Source organism: Grampus griseus, assembly GCF_964374135.1.
Source record: "Grampus griseus genome assembly, chromosome: 20".
In the NCBI taxonomy this organism is placed as follows: domain Eukaryota; kingdom Metazoa; phylum Chordata; class Mammalia; order Artiodactyla; family Delphinidae; genus Grampus; species Grampus griseus.
The window spans coordinates 27,120,249-27,145,906 of NC_139014.1; the positions used below are offsets into that span (position 1 = coordinate 27,120,249).

The following is a 25,658-nucleotide window of genomic DNA, read 5'->3' on the forward strand; positions in this document are numbered from 1 at the left end:
TCTAATGATCACTTCTCAGTGATCAAAGGACAACTCACTTGATCTTTCAGCTTATTTGATGTAGTTAAATACTCCTTCCTCTTGAAACATTTTTATCTCTTGGCTTCTAGGACACCATTCTCTTTCGTTCCTCCTCACAAGCTATTCCTTAGGCTCCTGTTTTGATTCTTCATCATCTCGCCATACGTCAGAGTACAGGACTCAGTCTTCCAATCCATTTTCTATCTTAATTCACTCCTAGATGACCTCATCCACATCTATAAGCCAACAAATCCTTTCCTCTGAACTCCAACTTATATGTCAAAAAGCACAGTTACCACTCCACCCGAATGTCTAATATGATTCTCTAATTATGTCTTAAACTTCTCTTGCTTTTGAAACCTCCAACTTCCCTCTCCTATAGCGTTAGCCAGCTCAGTTAATGGCAACTCCATTCATTTACTAAATCAAGCGAAACACCTTAATCATCCTTTTCTCTTTCACTCACAGCCCATCATCAATACAAGAAATGGTCCTGTCAACTCCACCTTCAAAATAAATGCAGAATCTGAAAAGTCTCATCACCTCACTGTTACACCATGACCTCTTCCCTGGATTATTCAGATACCTTAATCAGACTCTGTTCAGTGTACTTTCTACATAAGAGCCAAAATGATGACGTTTAAAATGTAATCAGGACTTCCCTGGTGGTGCAGTGGTTAAGAATCCACCTGCCAATGCAGGGGACACGGGTTCGAGCCCTGGTCCAGGAAGATTCCACATGCTGCGGAGCAACTAAGTGCATGTTTCACAACTACTGAGCCTGTGTTCTAGAGTCCGCGAGCCACAACTACTGAAGCCTGTGCGCCCTAGAGCCTGTGCTCCGCAACAAGAGAAGCCACCACAATCAGAAGCCCATGCATCGCGACAAAGAGTAGCCTTTGCTCGCTGCAACTAGAGAAAGCCCGCGCACAGCAACGAAGACCTAACGCAGCCAAAAAAAAAAAAAAAAGTAATTAAACAACAGCAAAAAAAACTCATATATTTTCCTGCTCAAATACCTCGAAAGATTTCTGTCTCACTCAGGGTGAAAGCTGAAGAACTCACACTGTCCTACAGGGCCATGTGTAATCTCCCTACCCCATCCCACCCCGTCCCCCAACCTCTGTAGCTTCATTTCCTACTATTCCCTTGCTCATTCCATTCCAGCTAAATTGACCTCTTCTTGTTCCTTGAACAAGTCAAGCATACTTCCCCTGAGGGCTTTTGCTATATTCTCTTCATGAAAAATGCTTTCCTTAGATATCCGCGTGGGTTTTCTCTCTCACTTCCTTAAAATTCTTTGTTCAAATGTCACTTTCTCTGATAAGCCTCTCCTAACTATACTATACAAAATACCTACACTTGGCTACCTCCTCTCCATCACCACCTATGCCCTGTAGTCTACTTTATTTTTCCCTATAGCACTAATTATTATCTAATATATGTACCTGCTATTGTGCCTAAATTATAAGAGAACTGGGTGGCTAACCACATTTAATCCCCATCTATAAAATGGTAATGTCTGCATAAACCTTATTAAAATGAAAAAAAATAGGAACTTCCCTGGTATCCAGTGGTAAAGAATCCACCTTCCAATGCAGGGGATACCCGTTCAATCCTTGGTCAGGGAACTAAGACCCCACATGCCACGGGGCAACTAAGGCTGCACGTCTCATCTAGAGGCCGTGTGCCACAAACTACAGAGCCCACGTGCCCTGGAGCCTGCGTGCCACAACTAGAGAGAGAAAACCCTCACACCACAACTAGAGAGAAGCCCGCATGCCTCAACAAAAGATCCCGCATGCCGCAACTAAGACCCAACATGGCAAAATAAACAAATAAAATATTAAAAAAAATATATATATATATATATAATTCTCCCCAGAAATGAGCAAGCACTTAACATCTCTGTGAAAAATTCAAGTAATCAGGCCTGTAAAGATGAGATCAGTTTTTTTTTCTGGTCAGCAAATTTTATTAGGGGAAAAAAAAATGATCTAGTTTGTCTTGAGGTACTGAAATACCATCACAGCAACTTCCAGTCAATAAGTAAGAACCAAAAATGCAGGAGGACAATCCTTCTGCACCAAACACACAGAAATGTTTAGTAAAATGTAACACCATAACTACTACCAAAAACTGCTTAGCCAAGCTCAAAAGCAAGAAAGGGAAATCTCCAGGTGCTATCAACACAGAGGAAACTTAAAGCCAGAGTGATGAAAAGCTAAAGGTAAAGCCAGAGAGTCCAAAGAGATATAAGAACCACACACATGGGCTCCCCTGGTGGCGCAGTGGTTGAGAATCCGTCTGCCAATGCAGGGGACATGGGTTCGATCCCTGGTCCGGGAAGATCCCACATGCTGCAGAGCAACTAAGCCCGTGAGCCACAACTACTGAGCCTGTGCTCTAGAGCCTGTGAGCCACAACTACTGAGCCTGCATGCCGCAACTACTGAAGCCCGTGTGCCTAGAGCCTGTGCTCCACAATGAGAGAAGCCACCACAATGAGAAGCCCACGCACTGCACGGAAGAGTAGCCCCCCGCTCGCTGCAACTAGAGAAAGCGCACGCACAGCAACGAAGACCCAACACAGCCAGAATAAATGAATAAATAAAATAAATTTATATTAAAAAAAAAAGAACCACATATGGCTGGGGTATTAACAATCAATGCTTATATAGTTAGGAAGGTGACTAAACTAAATTGAATTAAAACTCTCTGAATAAAACCAAGAGCAGTGAAAGTGAAATGGAAGTGGGTCAAATAGTCACCCATAAGAAATCATACAGCACTGAGTGCTGCAGGAAAGAATCAGAAACTTGTAAAAGGACTTTACTCTGCCATCTCTTGGGACTTTTCCCATATTAGCAGACCTCTGAAAAGAAATAAAAGAATTTTCTCTGTTAAAGATACACATTTTCTGTTGTTAAAGTTTTTTTACAATGAAAATATATTATTTATGAAAACAGGAAAATGACAAATTTTTAAAACCCAAATATTTCACTATGCAAATCAATTAAGTAAAATAAATGATAAAATAGGCATTGATGGATCATAGAGGTCACCTATGGCTCAAGGCCAGTGAGTGATATATCTACATGCTCATGATGAAAAGCAATGAGCACCACAACCTAAGCAATGCTGTTTCTGCAGGATCACCTGTGTGTGTGTCTGTATGTGTGCTGGTGTGACAGTGGAGGAGTATGTTTCATTATACCGTTAAGTATAGACAGTTGCCTTTATTGGGAATTGGGAATTTTCAGATTCACAAACACAGCAGTAGTGTCATGCACCTTCGAGCATAGCACACAAATCGTTAAAGCATCAAACATTAAATAGAAAAATGTCAAGAATATGCTACACATAAACATCTATTCATCACAGCTAAATTCATTATACAACTAAGAGTTAATACTTTGTCCACAGGGAGGGATGAAATGTAAATCTTTAAATATACCTCTGAGAAACACTTCCTGAGTGTATCTGGGACTTTACCATCCACCACATGGAGCATTCTTTCCATTTCTTCCCGTATAACATAGCTCCCGGATTCACTTGCAAAAAGACTAAAAATGTCTAGGAGAAAGAAAGAATAAAGTAATTTTATCATAGATTAAACGTACTCTGGTGGAAGTAGGGAGGGAAGAGATAGGTAACAATTATTGAGTGATTACTAGTGCCAAGCACTTTATAAATATATAATTTAATTTATTCCTTAAAAAAACAATGCTAATTAAAACAGGAATGTGGTATCTTTTCAAATACCAAATTTGCAAAAATGTTTGGGTGTGACAATACCAAGTGTTAGCAATAAACTGGGATAAACAGGAACTCTTATATACTGTTAATGAGTATAGATTACTGTAACACTTCAGAGAACACCTTGCCAAAATCTAGTAAAGATGAATATTTATGCTAGAAATTCAATTTCTAGGCAACTCTACCTCCACTTGTGAGAAACTCTCATACATACATGCATAAGGTACAACATACACTGAAGTATTCTTTGTAATAGCAAAATTTAGGAAAGAAAAGATAAATGTCCATCAACAAAAAAAATAGGTAACCTGAGACACACACACACAATGAAATACTATATAGCCGTTAGAATAAAGGAACTAAGTGTTTCCACATGGGTAAATATCAATAATATTCAGGGGAAAAAGCAAATTGCAAAACCTGTATAGTATACTATCTATTTTAAAAGTTTTAAACCTGTAAAACAGTTGAAGATATGTTTAAGGATACATACAAATGTCATAAATGTATAAAGACCTGCATGAGGAATGAAAGATCACCAATTTCATGAGAGTGGTTACTTCTGTCAAGGGAAGAATGTGGATGGGAATATGGAGGGATACTGAGAAAGAGCCTCACCTTGGCTATAATCTTTTATTTCTTAAAAAACAAGTTCTGGGACAAATATGACACAATGGTAAGAAATAATAAAGCTGGGTGGAAGTACATACTACATGTATGTTTGAAATATTACTGTTATGAGTTGAACTGCCCTCCCACATGTCATGGCTGATTCTCTTAAGGGGAATATTTGCTAGAAGCCTCTGACCATCTGTTATGGGTTAAATTATATTCCCCCGCTCCAAAAGATGTTGAAGTCTTAACCTCAGTACCCATGATTGTGACCTTATTTGAAACAGGGTCTCTGCAGATATAATCAAGTTAAGATGAGGTCATTAGGGTGGGTCTTAACCCAATATGATTAATTATAAGAAGACAAGACAGAAACAGTGGGAAGAAAGCCACATGATGAGATGGAAACAGATTGGAGTGATGCAACTGCAAGCCAAGGAATACCAAGGATTGAGGGCTACCACCAGAAGTTAGGTAAAAAGAAGGATTCCTTCCTGTAGATTTCAGAGGGAGTAAGGCCCTGCTAACATCTTAATTTTGGACTTCTAGCCTCCAGACTGTGAGATAATAAATTTCTGTTGTTTTGAGCCACCCAGTTTGTGGTACTTTGCTACAGCTGCCCTAGGAAACTAATACAATTGTATAATAAAAATGATTTAAAATTTTAAATATATGTGTTTATGACCCTCAAATTGGTTATTTTTATTTATTGGCTACCTGGAGCCAGAGTATGTGTTTGTTGGTAGAGGGATGTTAATTTGAAAAAATCAGGATCTCAGTTAAATTCCAATACATAAAATTGGGTTTAGGGATATGTTCATTATCTTGATTGTGATAATGTGGATATATACATATCTGAAAACATCAAAATGTACACTCTTTAAATATGTACATTTTATTGTATATCAATTATACCTCAGCAAAACTGTAAAAAAGGAAACAGCTGAAGAACAACAGTCTAAATTCAGAAATGAGAAAGAAGATTCTGAGAGATTTAGAAGAAGTAAGAGGGCAGCTTAGAAAAGGAAGAAAGAAGAGAGAAAGACCAGCATCCAGTGGGCAAGGGTAAAATTCTAGGGATTTTTAGAGCAAAACGTCATACTCTTTAATATAAACACCTTCCTAAACTCCCCCTGGAAAATTTTCTTCTTTTTTTTTTCTTCTTTGAAAGTTTATTTTGGCCTCAATGTTTTTCACATGTTTAACTGTAGGTACATATGTGTGTATATAAACAATCACTTTGAGAAAACAGTAAAAGTTAACAATTTATTGATTGCCCGCTAGTTCTTGATACTTGCCAGGTGCTTTACATACATTTTTTCTTCTGAGTTTTACAATGAAAGATTTTGGTGGATGTCGCTTTCATCCTTGTATTGATGAAAAACAGGGGCTCAGAAGTTCAAGGAAGAGGCCCAGAGTCATACATATAGTAATTGGTCAAGCTAGCTTTTTTGCTCTTGGTCTTTCTCCCATGTTTTGCTCTGAGAATCATTAATTATGATAATAGTCAAATTATACTACTGAATTCCTACGATGTGCCAGACATTGGGGTCAGAGTGTCAGAGATAGAGCAATTCTAGCTGAGTCCTCCCATGCTGTCACTTAAATTTTAACTGTCATCTGACATTTCCCTCTCATCTCCCCTGGAAAATTTTCAATAAAATTTACATTGTTTACTAATATTCTTGTTAAGAGCAGATTTGCCTTGGGGGAGCTCAAAGAAAAGAATGAGGAAACATAAGACATTATAAGTAATCAAATGAATGAATTAAAAATTAAGTAAATAAATGCATATCCTAGGTAACACAGATGGACAATGAATGATCAACTAAGGTTGTCTTCCCTTTCATATTTAGAGGGTAAATGATGCCGTCTCATTGTAACATAAAATTTCCCTGCTTAGTAGAACTTAAAGGTGCCATCCTCTTCTGGGCTTACGTAATTCACCTAATAAAATTCATCTCTGAAGTTAAAAGTAAAACCATGATAAATAATTAAACCTTTTACCAAGAATTTGTATAAAGTATTATCAAGTGAACTTCTGGTTGTATTTGTGAAGTAAGGCAAGAATAGATTGCTAAATCTATGTATTCAGAATTACTTTTTAAAAATCAGCTTTACTAAGATATAAGGCACGTTCCATAAAATTCACTCTTTTAAAGTGTGCAATTCAGTGTTTTTTAATATATTTACACAGCTGTGCAATCATCACCACTATCTAATTACAGAACATTTTCACCCAAAAGAAACCCCCATACTCATTGGCAGTAAGCTCTCCATTTCCCTTTCCCCCTAGCCTCTGGCAACCACTAATCTATATTCTGTCTCTATAAATTTGCCTAATCTGGACATGTCATATGATTGGAACCACATAATATGTGTTCTATTTTGACTGGCATTTATCACTTAGCATAACGTTTTCAGGTTCATCTATGTGGTAGCATGTATCTGTTGGAGGAGAGCAGAATTTGTTGCCCCCAAATACGTCACTTTGGCTTGACAATTATTTTGAGCTTAAAGGCAATCAAAACCCAGCAGATTCAGAAATGCTCATTACCTCCCCATCAACAGCCTAAATTTACATTGGAAAAAAGGCCTATACCGGAAAGAGAGTTGTTATCAGAGATACTTTTTTACCTAAGAAACTAGTATAACAGGGCAACCTTTGTTCTCCAAACATCTCTGCCTTCCTGTGAATGGACTCCCTTCCTCTTGTACCCTCAGATCCCTATCCCTTTCCTTAGCTCAGAATGTTATATAAGCCTCAATTACCTGGCTGCCCTTTGGGTTTCATATTTTTATGGGGCTCCTGTACGTACATACAAAATTTGTTTGGTTTTCTCCTGTTAATCTGTCTTATATCAACTTAATTAGGGAAATTCTTCCCGCTCCTACGCAGTACTTTATTCCTTCTTATTGTTGAGTAATATTCTATTGTTGGTTATATCACGTTTTGTTTATGCTGAATGCACAGTTGATGGGCATTAGGGTTGTTACCATTTTGTAACCATTATGAACAGTGCTGTTAGGAACTTTTTTTTTTTTAATGAATATATGTTTTTAGTTTTCTTGGGTATATACCTAGGAATGAAATTGTGGGATCATATGAAAACTCAGTGATTAACAGTTTGAGAAACTGCCAGTTTTCCAAAGTGGCTTCATTATCTATCTTACACTTACGTGGTATCTAATTGTAATTTGAATTTACACTTCCCAAATAACTACTTATGTTTAACATTTTTTCAAGTGCTTACTGGCTACTTGTATATCTCCTTTGGAGAAACATCACTTCAAATCCTTTGACTGTCATCAAAATTTTGCGGTAGATTATTCTGTACACAGATGTAGTATTTTAACATTTTGAGATAATAGAAGTACTCACATTTTGCTTTCTCTTCATCTCTGCCTCTTGTAAGAAGGACAAGTCCAACTATTAAGTTATTGAAGTGCAGGCCTTTGGATGTTCCACCAAAAGAACAATAAATCACCTAGGAGAAAATGAATGATACAATCAACTATAGACATTTCAGTTGTCGAGGAATGTGAGGCTGACATCACCTTTAATAAATCTTATCTCCATCTCCAAACAAGGTCCTGGTAAATTTTAGTGCAATGATGTTGTTTCTCCCTCTTCTTCCTCCCTTACACCTTGTTATGGCACTCAGCCAAGAATATACTGCACTTATCCTAAAGGACATATATCACTGGCTCACACACTGAATTTTCTTTTTCTTGGGAGTCCTCATCAAGGTCCAAAAAGATAAGTTCCTCCCCTTCAATAGTCCCAATAATGTGATAAGGATTTCATGCAATTAGACAACTTCCTTCAACCTCTGTTAAACATATATACATAATTTTGATTTGAAAGATCAACATTCTCTAAGTGAATGTTCAGAAATACAGTGGCAATTATACTGCAGTATATAAATGTACCTAATTAACATGTTGTACACCTTAAATTTATACAAAGTTATATGTCAAATATATTTAGATTTTAAGTAAAAAAAAGAAGAAAATACAGAAAGACATTTTTATACTCTTAGAATTGAGTATTATGGTAATCAGAAATAAAGAAGAAAAGCTATTCATAAGAAAGGGACAGTAACAGCAATCACATAAATTCATTTATTCAACAATTCTGTGTTGAGTGCCTAGTGTGATAGTGTGATACAACAAACATATGTTTGGTCTTCCTCCAGGTTCCTGACACAAGAGCTTCTAAAATCTTTGGAATTCCCAGAGTGATACAGGTGAAAGGAGCATCTTTTGTTATTGATAATACCCCTTTAAACCATACCTGAATTTATGCTAATAAGGTGACTCTTGGTGAGTCCTTACAAAGCCTCACAATGGGAGCTGGTAGTCAGAGGAACTAATGATGTGATTAGAGGATTAGAACTTTCAGCCCCACTTCCCAAAGTCAGGGAAAGGGAGAGGAGCTGAAGATTGAGCTAATCACCAATGGCAAGTGACTTAATCATTCATGCCTATGTAATGGAACTTCTATAAGAACCCCTAAACTACGGGTTTATTGGTGAACACATCAAGGTGCAAGAAGGTTGGAACATCCAGAAAGGACAAGAAAGTACTGTGCACCATCGCCCTCCTAACTGCCCCCCGCCATCCCATGCATCTTTTTGCATTTGGCTGTTCCTGAGTTATATCCTTTATAATAAACTGGTGATATTAAATAAAGTGCCTTCCTGAGTTCTGTGGGCCATTCTAGCAAATTACTGAATCCCAGAAGGGGAACATGGGAACCCTCGACTTATAGCTGATTGGTCAGAAGTACAGGACGTCGGGGACCTGCGACTGGCAACTTCTGAAGTGGGGGGCAGACCTGTGGGGTCTGCACTAACTCTGGATAGTTAGTATCAGAACTGAATTGAATTGTAGGACACCCAGTTGGTGTTCAGAGAGTTGGAGAACTGATTGATGTGGGGAAAAAACTCCACACATTTGGCATCGGCAAGTGCTGTGTTGTTTAAAAAAGAAAAAGGAAAAAAACCCGACCTAGTATCTGCCATGCAGAATTTGTCATTGAAATACACGATTAAAGATAATTCAAGGAATAAAACTTAAATGGTCAACATATGAAAATACATATTCATTAAATGATATTTATAAATATATTTAATAATACTCTGACAGCTGATGCCAAAAACTGTGTGTTTAGTGCCACTGAGAGCAAAAACTAGCATAGGGAGATGGCCTCAAATCAGAATATATAAAACATAAAAAGAACATAAGAAGTATACTTCATAGAATAACTATTTTTAGTTAGCCCCTGCATAACCAGAGGAAGGTAACAGAAAACCCCCTCTATCCCTGATTTTTAAAGCCCCAGACCTTTAAAAATCCCCTACCATTGGGGGAAAGGCAGAATCACTGAGAAAGTCTTGCCCTCCAAGATCCAGAGACATAATGACCCCCTAGAACTGAGACAGAAATAGGACAACAGAGAATGTCCGCCGGCCCCTGGTACCCCTCACCCACCTCCGCCACTGTGCTAGCAAACACTGAGGAATAAATAACAGCAGTCTACTGCCGAAGGAGAGGGAAGAGTATGGAGAGAGATCTTCTCTGTGGTACAGTAACAAAGAGAAAATAAAATCAAAAGTTAAAGATAGAGGGGCTTCCCTGGTGGCGCAGTGGTTGAGAGTCCACCTGCCCATGCAGGAGACACGGGTTCGTGCCCCGGTCAGGGAAGATCCCACGTGCCGTGGAGCGGCTGGTCCCATGAGCCATGGCCGCTGAGCCTGCGTGTCTGGAGCCTGTGCTCCGCAACGGGAGAGGCCACAACAGTGAGAGGCCTGCGTACCGCAAAAAATAAATAAATAAATAAATAAATAAAATATATATTTGATATGTTTCAATCTCCTTACAATTATCCTTAGTGATGATCAATTTCCCCATTTTTGCCCATCCCTTTGTAGAGAGAGACTCCTCGAATTGGCTCCTGAATCCCTTCTATATGACTCTAAGTAGTGTCTTACACCTTCCTTACTTTCTGGTATGACAAGATGGTCTAAGCTCATTTTATAAATTCCCTGACCCAGACCTAGAATCAGACATTTTTCCAAACAGCCTTGTTCTTTCAAATGGGAAGTTGTACTTAGATATCACAATCAGGATACTAGTGGTGCTTATTGCCTGGGTATTAGTGACTGTTTCTCAAACTTTTCAGTGGACAGATCTAGGAAAGTAAAACACATCATGAATTTATACTAATACTCCCATATACATGCAATCTTTTCCATTTCATCTCCAACTAATCATTACATTTTGATATCGATTGAATGTTTCAATATTAATAATGTTTCTATGTTCCTTTCTAGAGGACATCACTGAACTAAGGTAACATGGAAGTAGGATAACAAGAAGATAATTCTAAGCAGTAACTTCAAAAGGGAATCTGAGAGCATAAAGCATGAGAATACTAGGCCTAGATATTTGTAGAAAAGACTTCTGATGCTCTCACAAAGGTAGTTCTCCTTTCTTTGGGGACATAAGGCATGGAGACATTTCCTCATGCTTCTTGCAGCTGAATAGGGCTGTATGACTACTTCTGGCCAAAAGGTTATGGATAGAAATGACAGACACCACTTCTGGGCCATGCACCTAATTGCACAAGCCCTCTCCCTAGCATGACTTCCATTACTTCACTACTGATTTATAGATGCTCTTTCTGATATGTAAGTGCCAAAGATTTGACACTGCCAAATAAAAACACTAATTCAAAAAGATACATGTACCCCAATGTTCATAGCATTATTTACAATAGCCAAGATATGGAAGCAACCTAAGTATCCATTAACAGATGAATGCATAAAGAAGATGTGGGGTGCGTGTGTGTACACATACATATACACAACAGAATACTACTCGGTCATAAAGTAGAACGAAATTTTGCCATCTGCAACAACACGGATGGACTTGGAGGGTATTATGCTAAGTGAAATAAGTAAGAGAAAGACAAATATGGTACAATATCATATGTGGAATCTAAAACAAACAAACAAACAAATACGTAGTGAATACAACAAAAAAGAAACAGACTCACAGATATAGAGAACAAACTAGTGGTTACCAGCAAGGATGAGAAAGAGGGGAGGGGCAAGACAGGGGTAAAGGATTAAGAGATGAAAACTACTATGTATAAAATAAATAAGCTACAAGGATATATTGTACAATACAGGGAATACAGCCAATATTTTATAATAACTATAAATGGAATAAAACCTTTAAAAATTGTGAATCACTATTTTGTACACCTGAAACATATATATATATGTACATCAACTATACCACACACACAAAAAATTCATTAAAAGAAAAAGACCCACTAAAATGTGCACTATTGTCTTATGAATGAGTAACAAATTGAAAATAAACATTTTGGCTTCAGTGCAGGGAAAAAAGAAAAAAGGGGGGAAAATTGACACTGCCTGTAAAGCTGAACCAACAAAAAGAGCTGTCATGGAGAGTTACCCAACTCCATCAACAGGATTTTTATGACTGAAAAATAACCTTATGTTATTTGGAGTGATGAAAAACTTTGGAAATAGATAGTGGTGATGACTGGACACAACATAACATGGTGAATGAAATTATTGCCACTGAAACGTGTACTTAAAAATAGTTAAAATGGTAAATTTTATGTTATAAATATTTTACCACAATTAAAACATACTAAAAATAAACAAACAAACATGGGAGAACTTCTACTTAGAACCTGTTTATCACTATCAACTAATAATAAACACCTGATTATACCTGATTGTTCAGCACAAATGTTCTCCTTGTTTGTTTAGAAAAGATTTTTAAAATAGACAATTAGTGCCTTAACCTATTAAGTTATTGTTAGAAAGCAGCTTTGAATTTTGTTTCCCACTTTAAAACACCTGTCTTGTTCCAACCCCAAAGATTAAAACACCAAAAGTGGAAACACCACTTTTCTGAAACATGAATTTTAGGAAAACAATTATGATTTCTGTGGGGAAATGAATATTGTGGGGAGAAAGGTAGAGAGGATTTCATCTGTATAGAAAATGCTTTTATTCTGCTTTATTTCTTTACATTTTTGGTAGATCTTAAATACTGCAATAAATCCTTTAGTGCCTCATACGTTACAGACAGCAAATATTTTTTGAATTATTGAGTGCACTTAAGAAAATAGACATTTCAGGGACCTCCCTGGTGGTCCAGTGGTTAAGAATCTGCCTTCCAATGCAGGGGGCGTGCTCTAGAGCCCGTACGCCATAACTAGAGAGCCCACGTGCTGCAACTACTGAGCCAGCGTGCTCTGGAGCCTGTGCCACAACTAGAGAGAAGCCCATGCTCTGCAACAAAGAGCCCAAGCACCGCAATGAAAGACCCCATGTGCCACAACTAAGACCCAATGCAGCCAAATTAATTAATTAAAATAATAAAAAAGAAAATAGACATTTCACTCCACCATCCACGTTTGTTGGCAGCTAGAGTCCCATTCTGACCAACCCACCAGCAATCTTCCCCATTAAATGCTATCAACCGTAAGAAATTAGGAGTAGATTCATGGGACACATTAATGATTAAAATACACAGGATCCTAGACAATTTTGAAGTTCCTGAACTCCATTTCATTCTTCTGAATGTGAGCCCATTGTAATGTTAAAACCAGACACAGTAGTAGTCTAAGATTCCTATTTTCTTGTATTCCTTATAACCAACCATTTATTTAAGGAAACTTAAGTGATTCTCTGCTTCTTAGGATCAAAAGAACTAATAACATATACCCTTCTGTTAATGTTATCTTAAAGGAAAGCTGAAGAGAATAAATTATACAAAGTACAGTCATTTGAGAGTTTTAAAAGATGGGCAATTTTTTCATTTTGTATGTTTTGCTTATTATCTGCCTCTCCTGACAAAAATGTAAGCCACATGAGGGACAGGGATTTTATCTGACTGTTTACTGCTTTTCAGCACTCACTATTCCTTTTTATATAAATGGTATTAGAAAAATACATTTTTAAAGATAATTATAATAGATAATCATTTGTTTACTCCTTAAGTAGAGCATTTTAGATCAAATTTATACAGATATCGCTTGTTTTTACTTAAATGATTTTAAATCTTATATAGAAATCTTAGCAAAATTAATTTTAGACTTGGATTAATCTTATGCTTCAGATTCTCCTACAAGGATGTGATGAATGTTTAGTTTTGGAAAAACAAACAGTCTATAGGAACTGGCAAAAGGTCAACTTGACATACCTTTTGTTTTACAATAATATAGTAAATAACTATTTTCAAGTGAATGAAACAATCCTTTAATCATTGAATATATCAATTCTCACATTTTTCTACTACTATTTTCAAAAAGGACTCAATTCAAATCTCTAGAAAAGTAAATTTTTATGGGTATTTCCTGGCGGTCCAGTGGTTAAGACTCCTAGCTTCCACTGCAGGGGGCCTGGGTTTGATGGGGAACTAAGACCCTGGTGGGGAACTAAGATCCTGCAAGCAGCACGTTGTGGCCAAAAATGAAAATAAAATAAGTGCTGAAAAGTGCATTTTTAAAAAATATACCTTTCCCTTTAAGAGATCACTTAAGAAGTAGACCAATTTCCTCATATGCCTAACTATAAAGCTAGCCTAGAAGTTACAAAAAGTTAATTAGCTTCCATGTTACGACAAAGATCATGTTCCAGAAATTTAAAATGGTAAAGTGATCAAATTAACTAATAAGAATTAAGATAAACATGCTGACTTTATTTAGGAACGTATTTGACAAGGTCTCATAATAACACATTTTAGATAATATAGTAAATTGTGGACTGAATAATTATAGTTAGGGTCATGCAAATCTGATTGAAAATTATAAACACAAAGAGTGTTGATTAAAAATTCTATACCTTCTTTGGAAAAAAAGGCTATAAAGAAGTGCCAACCTGGACTTTATATTTTATCGTAACTATTAAACACTTTTTACCAGTGATTTGGATTATGACACAGAAGCCGTGTGTGTTAATTGTGTAAATGACAAAGATGGGAGGAATGGCTAATAAAATAGGTAGCAGAATATAGAATCAAATTCATCTTAGGCAGGGACACTAGGCTAAATGCAACAAGATTAAATGTAATATATTCAGAATTTTTTAAAAACTCAGTATTATACATAAGGATAGAAGAACATGATCAAGCTTGGAAATTTTAGCTAACAAAGCTATGACCTTTCTGCTTAAGCTAATGCAATTTTATGCTGCATGGTAGTGATTAAAGACTTAAATATTCTCCTACAGTTCACTAATCTAATTCCATCTAGAGAGCAGCATGGGATTAACCAGTATGCATATTAACTATGGTTAAGGAGCAGCAGGGGAAAAGGACTTGTTCATGTGCCTAGAAGGGAAGGTTCCCATTTCCCAATTCAAATAGCTTAATTCCAACTCTGAGGGGTAGCAGATTTCCAATGGGAGTTCTAGTAGTGACAGCAAAAATTTTGGGACCATGATACCGTGCCAAAATCCCCAGTGGCTTCTAGCTCCACCCTTATCTCTAAAACCATAAAATGAGGCTGGGACTAGGTCAGGTGAATATACAGAACTGTTTCAATGCCCCCAAATTTAAAGGGGGTAGAATGAAAAACAAAAATTTCACTGAATTCATGATATCTTATATTTTCAAGACATTAAAATGTATTAGCAAGACACAAAAACTTCAACAATGTAAGAGAAATGTTACAGAGATGGATGTTTAAGATAAAACTGACCACTTTTAAAAGTTAATAGTTACAATGGGATATTATTCAGCCATAAAAAGAAATGAAGTTGTAACACGTAATACAACATGGATGAGTCTTGAAAACATTATGCAAAGGAAATAAGCTACACACAAAAAGACAAATATTGTATGATTTCACATATATGAAATATTTAGAATAGGCAAATTAATAGAGACAGAAAGTGGCTGAAGTGGGGGGGGTAGGTGGCGTTATTATCACTTAATAAGCACAGAATTTCTGTTTGGGGTGATGAAGACATTTTAGATAAAGATAGTAGTGATAGTTCCATAACATTGTGAATGTAATTAATGCCACTTAAATGTATACTTGAAAATAGTTAAAACAGCAAATTATGTTATATATATTTTAACACAAACACTATTTGCTCTCTCTCAGCTCAGTAAGATCCAGTAAAGTGACTTATTTGAGGCCTGACCTACTTCACTCATCCAGTCCAAATCTATGATGTCATGGAATTACCTAGAAAATTCAAAGATTGACTAGCAAAATCAAACAAAACCCTAACCCAAAAGCAGCCCTTAAAATAACTCACAAGCAGTTTAGTTATTAAGAAACAAGGAAATCATTCCCCACTCACAAACTATACCTTGTGGAAAGAACTGTTTGAATACAGAATGCATTTTCTCTCATAATCAATGATCAGATTTCCCTGGCTAACCCCACGAATTCTATCTAAATTATAATGTGGTTAAAATACTGAGTAATTAACAACAATAATTTAAAGAAGACTTTAAAAGTATACAACTGTGAATGTATTCATCTGTATTATGAACTAAATAAGCTTAGGGGCTAGTACAGGAATGCAGTCGTTATTTACAAATATTATTTCCAGGAAAATGTGTACACTATGTGGTAAGAAGGAAATAAAAAGGCAATATGAACGTCTCAGTCCATCTCTCCTCTCTTTCCTGGTCCCATGCAGTCCCCACTGCTGAGATTATTAAGCAGACAAAAGTAAACTAAAGAAAGAATGAGCAACTGGAGTAGGGGCAGTGCACATTATCAAGTCCCTACATGCCAGAAATGTCCTTGATAATACATCTACCCAAAATCGCATTCCCAGAACCGAGACCACCATTCCTCTAAAGATGGATCGATCAAGGAGGGTAATAACATGTTTGGCTATCCTTTGTTCATGCCTTATTCTCATGAATCCAGTTCAAGTCAAGAAGTAATAAGCATGAAACTATTATCTATATGCATAACTGAATCACTTTGCTGCACACCAGAAACTAACACAACATAGTGAAGCAACTATAAGTCAATAAAATAAATTAAAAAAAAAAAGAAGTAATGAGCATAGAGCACTCTTTCTGCACATATATACATTGGCTACTGGTAATAATAAACCTGGAGGGAAGTCAACAGTGAAACTAAGAGAATACCAGCAAGTTGCTGTCATATGCAGATGCTGCTTTGTAGCTACATTTAAGAATATGTTGGTTCTGGAGACTTCCCTGGTGCTCCAATGGTTGAGAGTCTGCCTTCCAATGTGTGGAACGTGGTTCAATCCCTGGTCAGGGAACTAGGATCCCGCATGCCATGGGACTGCTAGGCCCACACACCACAACTACTGAGCCCGTGCACCTCAAATGGAGAACCTGTGTGCCCCAAACTACAGAGCCCGCATGCCACAACTACTGAGCCCACGTGCTCTGGAGCCCACGTGCCAAAACTAGAGAGAAGCCCACATGCCACAACGAAAGATCCCACGTGCTGCAACAAAGATCCTGAGTGCCACAACTAAGACTTGACGCAGCCAAAAAAATAAATAAATAAAATAAAATGTAACATGTTTAAGAAAAAAAGAGTATGTGGGCTCTAAAATGGCATTTTAAAGAATGGAGATCTTTGTACCAAGATACTCTTATCTTCCTATTTCTCTCAGTAACCAAAAATACACAGTTAACAAATAAATATCATTCTGGGATATCTTATGATCAGGCAAATCAGAAACACCACACAAACCCAAACACACATTCATTCTAGGCAACAAAGACAAAAAAGTAGGACTATATCGAGCTACAAAGCTTCTGCACAGCAAATGAAGTCAACAACAAAATGAAAAGGCAACCTATACAATGGGAAAAAAATATTTGTAGATTATATATAAGGGGTTAATATCCAAAATATGTAAAGAACTCATACAACTCAATAGCAAAGAAAAAAAAATCAAACAACCTGGTTTTTAAAAGGACAGAGGAACTGAATATAGACATTTTCCCAAAGACATACAAATGATCAACAGGTACATGAAAAGGTGCTCAACATCACTAATCATCAGGAAAATCAAAATCACAAGAAGGTATTACCTCACACCTGTTAGAATGGCTATCATCAAAAAGACAAGAGACACTGTTGTATGGCATATATGAAAGTTGTTAGGAGAGTAAATCGAAAGAGTTCTTATCACAAGTAAAAAATTTTTTTTTCTTTTTTATATCTATGTATGATGACAGATGTTAATGAAACTTACTGTGGTAACATTTCAAGAAATATGTAAATAAAATCATTATGCTGTACACCTTAAACGTCAATGCTGTATGTCAATTTATATCTCAATAAAATTGGAAGAAAAAAATAAACTGTTGGTGAGGATATGGAGAAAAGGGAACACTGGTGCACTGTTGGTAGGAATGTACATTGGTGCAGCCATTATGGAAAACAGTATGGAGGTGCCCCCAAAAATTAAAAATAGAATTACCATATGATCCAGCAACTCCACTTCTGGGAATATATCCAAAGGAAATGAAAACAGGATGTCGAAGACATACATATACTCCCATTTTCAATGCAACAGATATTATTCACAATAGCCAAGATATGGAAACAAATTAAGTATTCATCAATGGATGAATGAATAAAGATGTGGTATACATATACAATGGAGTATTATTTAGCCATGAGAAAAAAGAAAATCCTGCCATTTGCAACAACATGGATAAACCTTGAGGGCATTATGCTATAAGAAATAAGCCGGAAAGAGAAATAAAAATTCTGCATGGTATCACTCATATGTGGAATCTCTTTAAAAGAAAAAAAAGGTCAAACTCTTAGAAACTGAGTAGAAAAGTAGCTGCAAAGGCCTGGGGGAAACAGGGACAGGTTGGTAAAAAGGCACAAACTTCTCAGCTGTAAGATGAATAACGAGATCTGAGGATCTAATGCACAACATGGTGACTACAGTTGATAACACTATATTATATGCCACTAATTCAAATTTGTTAAGAGAACTTAAATGTACTTACCAAAAAAAAAAAAAAAAGCCCAGGAGTTACATTCTGTAAACTCCAGGACAACAAAATGTTTTAGGAATCTGAAGAAACTGCTGTGAGGGCAATTTTTTAAAAATAGAGTAAATATCCTAATTCATACCTTTAAGATACATCTTTAATAGGATACATCAAAAACTGGTAAGAGGGAATCCCCTGGAGGTCCAGTGGTTAGGACTCTGTGCTTCCACTGCCAGCGGCCTGGGTTTGATCCCTGGTTGGGGAGCTAAGATCTCACAAGTCAAGTGGTACAGCCAGGAAAAAAAAAAAAAATCTAAAAAAGAAAAAAATGGTAAGAAAGGTCCTTCCTTCTGGGAGGGAAATTAGATGCCTGGTGGACTGGGTGGAAAGGAGATTTTTTCATGGTCTGTTCTTTTTTAAAATTTTGAACCATGAGAATGTATCATTTGTTAAAAAGTACAGAAAGAAAATAAGAAAGAAAAAAAGACATGTATTTCCTAATTGTCCTCACAAGCCATATCATACTGACAGAGATCTAAACCAGGTAAAAAATGAAGCCATAGTCACCAGACAAGACAGATTTTCAGTAGACCAAATAAGACAGTGTTGTGCATCTTATATAAAAGTGAAAGAATCAGGGCTTCCCTGGTGGCAAAGTGGTTGAGAGTCCGCCTGCCGATGCAGGGGACACAGGTTCATGCCCCAGTCCAGGAAGATCCCACATGCCGCGGAGCAGCTGGGCCCATGAGCCACATGGCCGCTGAGTCCGCGCATCCGGAGCCTGTGCTCCGCAACCGGAGAGGCCATAACAGTGAGAGGCCTGCGTACCGCATAAAAAAAAAAAAATGTAAAAGAATCAACATGACAAATAAATGTATGACCTTGCAACTGCACCTGGGTTTTCAGTGAAACATAACTGTTAACAACTCTGGAACCAAAAAGACCTGGGGTCAAATCCTAGCTCTTCTAATTAGGAGCTGTATGGTCTTGAATAAATTACATAACTTCAATTTGCTAGTCTAGAAAATGGGATTAGTAATAAGAGCACCTCCATGGTGCTATTAATAATAGCAACATTCACATGGTGTGGTGAAAATTAAATGAGATAATTTACATAAAATATTTACCCTAAGCCAGGTGCATGGTAAATAACTCCATAAATTTTAGTTATTATCATCATCCAGGGGAGGCAACACAGAACAGTAGCTAATAAGGATTTGGATACCTGGACTTGAATCCTGGATCTGCTCATTAACTTTAATACTTGAGCAAGTAACCAAACATCCTTAAGATTCAGTATCTTTTTCTCATTCATAAAATGGTAGGAACAGGGGGCTTCCCTGGTGGCGCAGTGGTTAAGAATCCGCCTGCCACAAATTCTATAAAACACTTAGAGAAGAGGTAACACCTATCCTTCTCAAACACTTCCAAAATATAGCAAAGGGAGGAATACTCCCAAACTCATTCTACGAGGCCACCATCACTCTGATACCAAAACCAGACAAAGATGCCACAAAGAAAGAAAACGACAGGCCAATATCACTAATGAACATAGATGCAAAAATCCTCAACAAAATACTAGCAAAAGAATCCAACAGCACATTAAAAGGATCATACACTATGATCAAGTGGGGTTTATCCCAGGAATGCAAGGATTGTTCAATATACGCAAATCAATCAATGTGATACACCATATTAACAAACTGAAGGAGAAAAGCCATATGATCATCTCAATAGATGCAGAAAAAGCTTTGGACAAAATTCAACACCCATTTATGATAAAAACCCTCTAGAAAGTAGGCATAGAAGGAACTTTCCTCAACACAATAAAGGCCATATATGACAAACTCACAGCCAACATCGTCCTCAATGGTGAAAAACTGAAAGCATTTCCACTAAGATCAGGAACAAGACAAGGTTGCCCACTCTCACCACTATTCTTCAACATAGTTTTGGAAGTTTTAGCCACAGCAATCAGAGAAGAAAAAGAAATAAAAGGAATCCAAATTGGAAAAGAAGAAGTAAAGCTGTCACTGTTTGCAGATGACATAATACTATACATAGAGAATCCTAAAGATGCTACCAGAAAACTACTGGAGCTAATCAACGAATTTGGTAAAGTAGCAGGATAAAAAATTAATGCACAGAAATCTCTTGCATCCCTATACACTAATGATGAAAAATCTGAAAGTGAAATTAAGAAAACACTCCCATTTACCATTGCAACAAAAAGAATAAAATATCTAGGAATAAACCTACCTAAGGAGACAAAAGACCTGTATGCAGAAAATTATAAGATGCTGATGAAAGAAATTAAAGATGATACAAATAGATGGAGAGATATACCATGTTCTTGGACTGGAAGAATCAACATTGTGAAAATGACTCTACTACCCAAAGCAATCTACAGATTCAGTGCAATCCCTATCAAACTACCACTGGCATTTTTCACAAAACTAGAACAAAAAATTTCACAATTTGTATAGAAACACAAAAGACTCCAAATTGCCAAAGCAATCTTGAGAAAGAAAAACGGAGCTGGAGGAATCAGGCTCCTGGACTTCAGACTATACTACAAAGCTACAGTAATCAAGACAGTATGGTACTGGCACAAAAACAGAAATATAGATCAATGGAACAGAATAGAAAGCCCAGGGATAAACCCACGCACATATGGTCACCTTATCTTTGATAAAGTAGGCAAGAATATACAGTGCAGAAAAGACAGCCTCTTCAGTGGTGCTGGGAAAAGTGGACAGCTACATGTAAAAGAATGAAATTAGAACACTCTCTAACACCATACACAAAAATAAATTGAAAATGGATTAAAGACCTAAATGTAGGGCTAGACACCATCAAACTCTTAGAGGAAAACATAGGCAGAACACTCTATGACATAAATCACAGCAAGATCCTTTTTGACCCACCTCCTAGAGTAATGGAAATAAAAACAAAAATAAACAAATGGGACCTAATGAAACTTAAAAGCTTTTGCACAGCAAAGGAAACCATAAACAAGACGAAAAGACAGCCCTCAGAATTGGAGAAAATATTTGCAAATGAAGCAACTGACAAAGGATTAATCTCCAAAACATACAAGCAACTCATGAAGCTCAATATCAAAAAAACAAACAACGCAATCCAAAAATGGGCAGAAGACCTAAATAGACATTTCTCCAAAGAAGATATACAGATTGCCAACAAACACATGAAAGGATGCTCAACATCATTAATCATTAGAGAAATGCAAATCAAAACTACAATGAGATATTATCTCACACCAGTCAGAATGGCCATCATCAAAAAATGTACAAACAATAAATGCTGGAGAGGGTGTGGAGAAAAGGGAACCCTCTTGCACTGTTGGTGGGAATGTAAATTGATCCAGCCACTATGGAGAACAGTATGGAGGTTCCTTAAAAAACTAAATATAGAACTACCATACGACCCAGCAATCCCACTACTGGGCATATACCCTGAGAAAACCATAATTCAAAAAGAGTCATGTACCAAAATGTTCATTGCAGCTCTATTTACAATAGCCAGGACACGGAAGCAACCTAAGTGTCCATCAACAGATGAATGAATAAAGAAGATGTGGCACACATATACAATTGAATATTACTCAGCCATAAAAAGGAACAAAACTGAGTTATTTGTAGTGAGATGGATGGACCTAGAGACTGTCATACAGAGTGAAGTAAGTCAGAAAGAGAAAAACAAATATCATATGCTAACACATATATATGGAATCTAAAAAAAAAAAAAAAAAAAAAGGAAATGGTCAGAAGAACCTAGGGGCAAGATGGGAATAAAGATGCAGACATACTAGAGAATGGACTTTAGGATACGGGGAGGGGGAAGGGTAAGCTGGGACAAAGTGAGAGAGTGGCATGGACATATATATACTACCAAACGTAAAACAGATAGCTAGTGGGAAGCAGCCGCATAGCACAGGGAGATCAGCTCGATGCTTTGTGACCACCTAGAGGGGTGGGATAGGGAGGGGGGGAGGGAGGGAGATGCAAGAGGGAAGAAATATGGGGACATATGTATATGTATAACTGATTCAGTTTGTTATAAAGCAGAAACTGACACACCATTGTAAAGCTTTGGTGACTTTACCAACTGTAAACTGACACACCATTTAAAAAAAAAAAACAATCCACTGCCAATGCAGGGCACACGGGTTTGAGCCCTGGTCTAGGAAGATCCCACATGCCACAGAACAACTAAGCCCGTGCACCACAACTACTGAGCCTGTGCTCTAGAGCCCGCGCGCCACAACTACTGAAGCCCACGTGCCACAACTGCGGAAGCCTGTGCAGTTAGAGCCCGTGCTCTGCAACAAAAGAAGCCACCACAATGAGAAGTCTCTGCACCTCAATGAAGAGTAGCCCCCGCTCGCCGCAGCTAGAGGAAGCCTGCATGTAGCAACAAAGACCCAACACAGCTAAAAATTAATTAACTTTTTAAAAAAGTACTTATCTTTATTTTAAAAAATGATAGTAACATTAGTACCTGTATCATGACAAATGTCATATAACTTAAATAAATAGATAAAAATTTGTGAATTCACTAGGAAAACACAAGCTTTACCAAGTATTCAAAGTTACCATGCCCATTAACAGCATAATGTGGTTGTTCAAAGTACTAAATGACATATTTGTAAAGCAGCTAATAAAGCAGCTAGCATATAATATTAATAAACAACAACCAAAGTCTCTCACAGTCATACAGTATCCCTGAGGGAAAGGTTTGGTTTCAAATAAACAAATTACTTTTATTTATACCTCCTGTAACATTTGCAAACCATGTTATTATGTATAACTACGATATTGCCAATTTTGGGTTCAGTTGAAATTACCCATAGAAGGATAAAACTAACAACTTTGGCTATTATAGCATGATGCTCTCAAATGACCTAACAGAGAAACAGTCTAATAATAAGTTCAGGTAGTATCTCTTTGGAGTTCAAGGATATGAAATAAACATGCTATTATGCTTCAAATAAATAGGCTGGTGAGGGCTTAATGTGGTTCCCAGGGGTTACTGAAAAAATATTCCCGACCCTAATGAGGAAAAAAAAAAGACAATGAAAATCAGTAATGGGGACTATTTTTCAGTCCAAAAAACTTCAATACATAGCTTTCAAAATACCAGTAAAATTAAGCTGCTGATCCTTTTTCAGGGTTCTCTCGGACAAACAAAAGGATCCTCAAACATTCTTGAATGAGGGGCTCCAATTCTCAGGAACTAGAGAGTATCATGAGAAGTGCCCCAAACCAAACTCAATCGACTCAATCGGAACCAGAAACCAAAGGAACTTTGCTGGAAGAAGACTGATAAATGGACAGTGGCAAATCATATTGCACTTGGGTTCCATTCTGTGACTTCTACCAACAGAAGACCTATAACACCAGAAAACTCAAAGCTCATCGAACTATCAAGCTTTGGTGACTTTACCAACTATTTAGTATCTTGACTGTGGTGGTAGATACATGCACTCACACAGTTATAAAATTGTACAGAATTTTACACACACATACACACACACACACACAGAGTAAAACTGGGTAAAGCGAAATAAGATCAGTGGATAACATCAGTGACAATATACTGATTGTGATTTTATGCATTTGTAAAATGTTATCTTCAAGGAGAAACTGGAAAAATATAAAAAGGATCTCTGTTTTCTTCCTTATTAACTGCACGTGAATCTGTATTTATCTTAATAAAAATTTCAGTTGAAAAAATTTAGGATGGGGACTTCCCGGGTGGTTCCGTGGTTAAGAATCCACCCTCAACACAGGGGACACGGATTTGATCCCTGGTCGGGTAACTAAGATCCCACATGATGCGGGGCAACTAAGTACGAGCGCTGCAACTATTGAGCCCACGTGCCACAACTAGAGAAGCCCATGCACTGCAATGAAGGGCCTGCGTGCCACAACTAAGACCCAACGCAGCCTAATTAATTAATTAAAAAAATAATAAAGTGAGAATCCCACCAACCTTAAAAAAAAAAATTTAGGATGAACAGATCTTCAGAATATTTGAGTAAATGTACCCTAGAAAGAATTTTTTAGGAAAAATTTTATATTAAATGTATTCTAAATAATATTTTCTCCCTACCACTAGCTGTAACAGGCAGCTTCTCCTAAGGGCACATGACCAAGGGAAAAAATTCCACAAAGATCCACACATTTACAACATGAACTTTTCTGAAAACAAAAAATAACAAAACACTTTTCAAGTTAAAAAAGAAGAAACAAATTGGGACTTCCCTGGTAGTCCAGAGGTTAAGACTCCGCGCTCCCAATGCGGGGGGCACGGGTTCGATCCCTGGTCAGGGAACTAAGATCCTGCATGCCACACAGCGCAGCCAAAAAAAAAAAGAGGAAGAAACAAATTATTCGTAAAGTCAAATTAAGTAATAAAAATTATACCCCACATAATAAATATTATCTCTGTGTTGGGCATCAAATGGGGTAAGGGAGACAATGAAGAAGGAACAACTTAATTTCTTTCTTGGCACCAAAAATTGATGTATACATCTTCTGTTACATGTGCTTAATTTGCTTCCTTACTCATAGTCTTCAACTCATTAAAAGTGTCTTGGTTTTGAAAGAAGACTTATTCTCATAAATTTTTTAAAAGTCCTTTGAGATGGAAAAAGATTTGTTTGATCTAGCGGTATATCATACCTATTTCTTAAATGTAAAAGTTGCAGTAAGGAGGGCTCTTCTGAGAACCACCTTCATAGTCAGTCTCTCACCTAGACAAGAAATGAGCAAACTACAGTAATATACGGTTATTAGTTTGACCTGCCCCTCCAACTAAGAGCCAGGAATGCTCAGAGCACGGTCTTCCAAAACTCATGCCAGTTCCTGCCCTTACCTACAACCTTTGGTAGCTTATACTGGCCTAAATACTGTACCACTCACCTGTTAGGTAAATACTACATAACTCTATGAGAAACAGTAAAATCAAGACCCAACTCAACATATAGGGTGTGATAAACACTGTGTCAAAGATGAATTTTATTTTATTAAATCACAAGGGCAACTAGAATACTCACTACAAAACAAAAGAGGACAGGTTATAAATATCTTCAATATCATCATTAGAACAATACCACCCGCACAATAAATTTTCAGAGAGTAATCACTCTTGGAAATCTCAAACTGAGACTTAAACAACCAAGAATACATAATTATATAAACCTATTTCCAGTAGTCAAGGCAG

The 25,658-nt window shown here is 37.0% G+C and overlaps 1 protein-coding gene across 3 annotated transcripts in view; it reads right to left on the bottom strand.

Annotated features, from left to right (window-relative positions):
* Window positions 1-25,658, bottom strand: part of USP32 (ubiquitin specific peptidase 32) — a 197,571-nt gene that overhangs the window by 89,794 nt on the left and 82,119 nt on the right. For all 3 annotated transcript variants that reach the window (XM_082679093.1, XM_082679092.1, XM_082679091.1), the window contains exons 3-4: window positions 7,774-7,879; window positions 3,478-3,596 (exon numbers count right to left, since the gene is read on the bottom strand). In XM_082679093.1, the coding sequence (XP_082535219.1) occupies window positions 3,478-3,596; window positions 7,774-7,879 (225 nt within the window). The remainder of the gene's footprint in view (window positions 1-3,477; window positions 3,597-7,773; window positions 7,880-25,658) is intronic.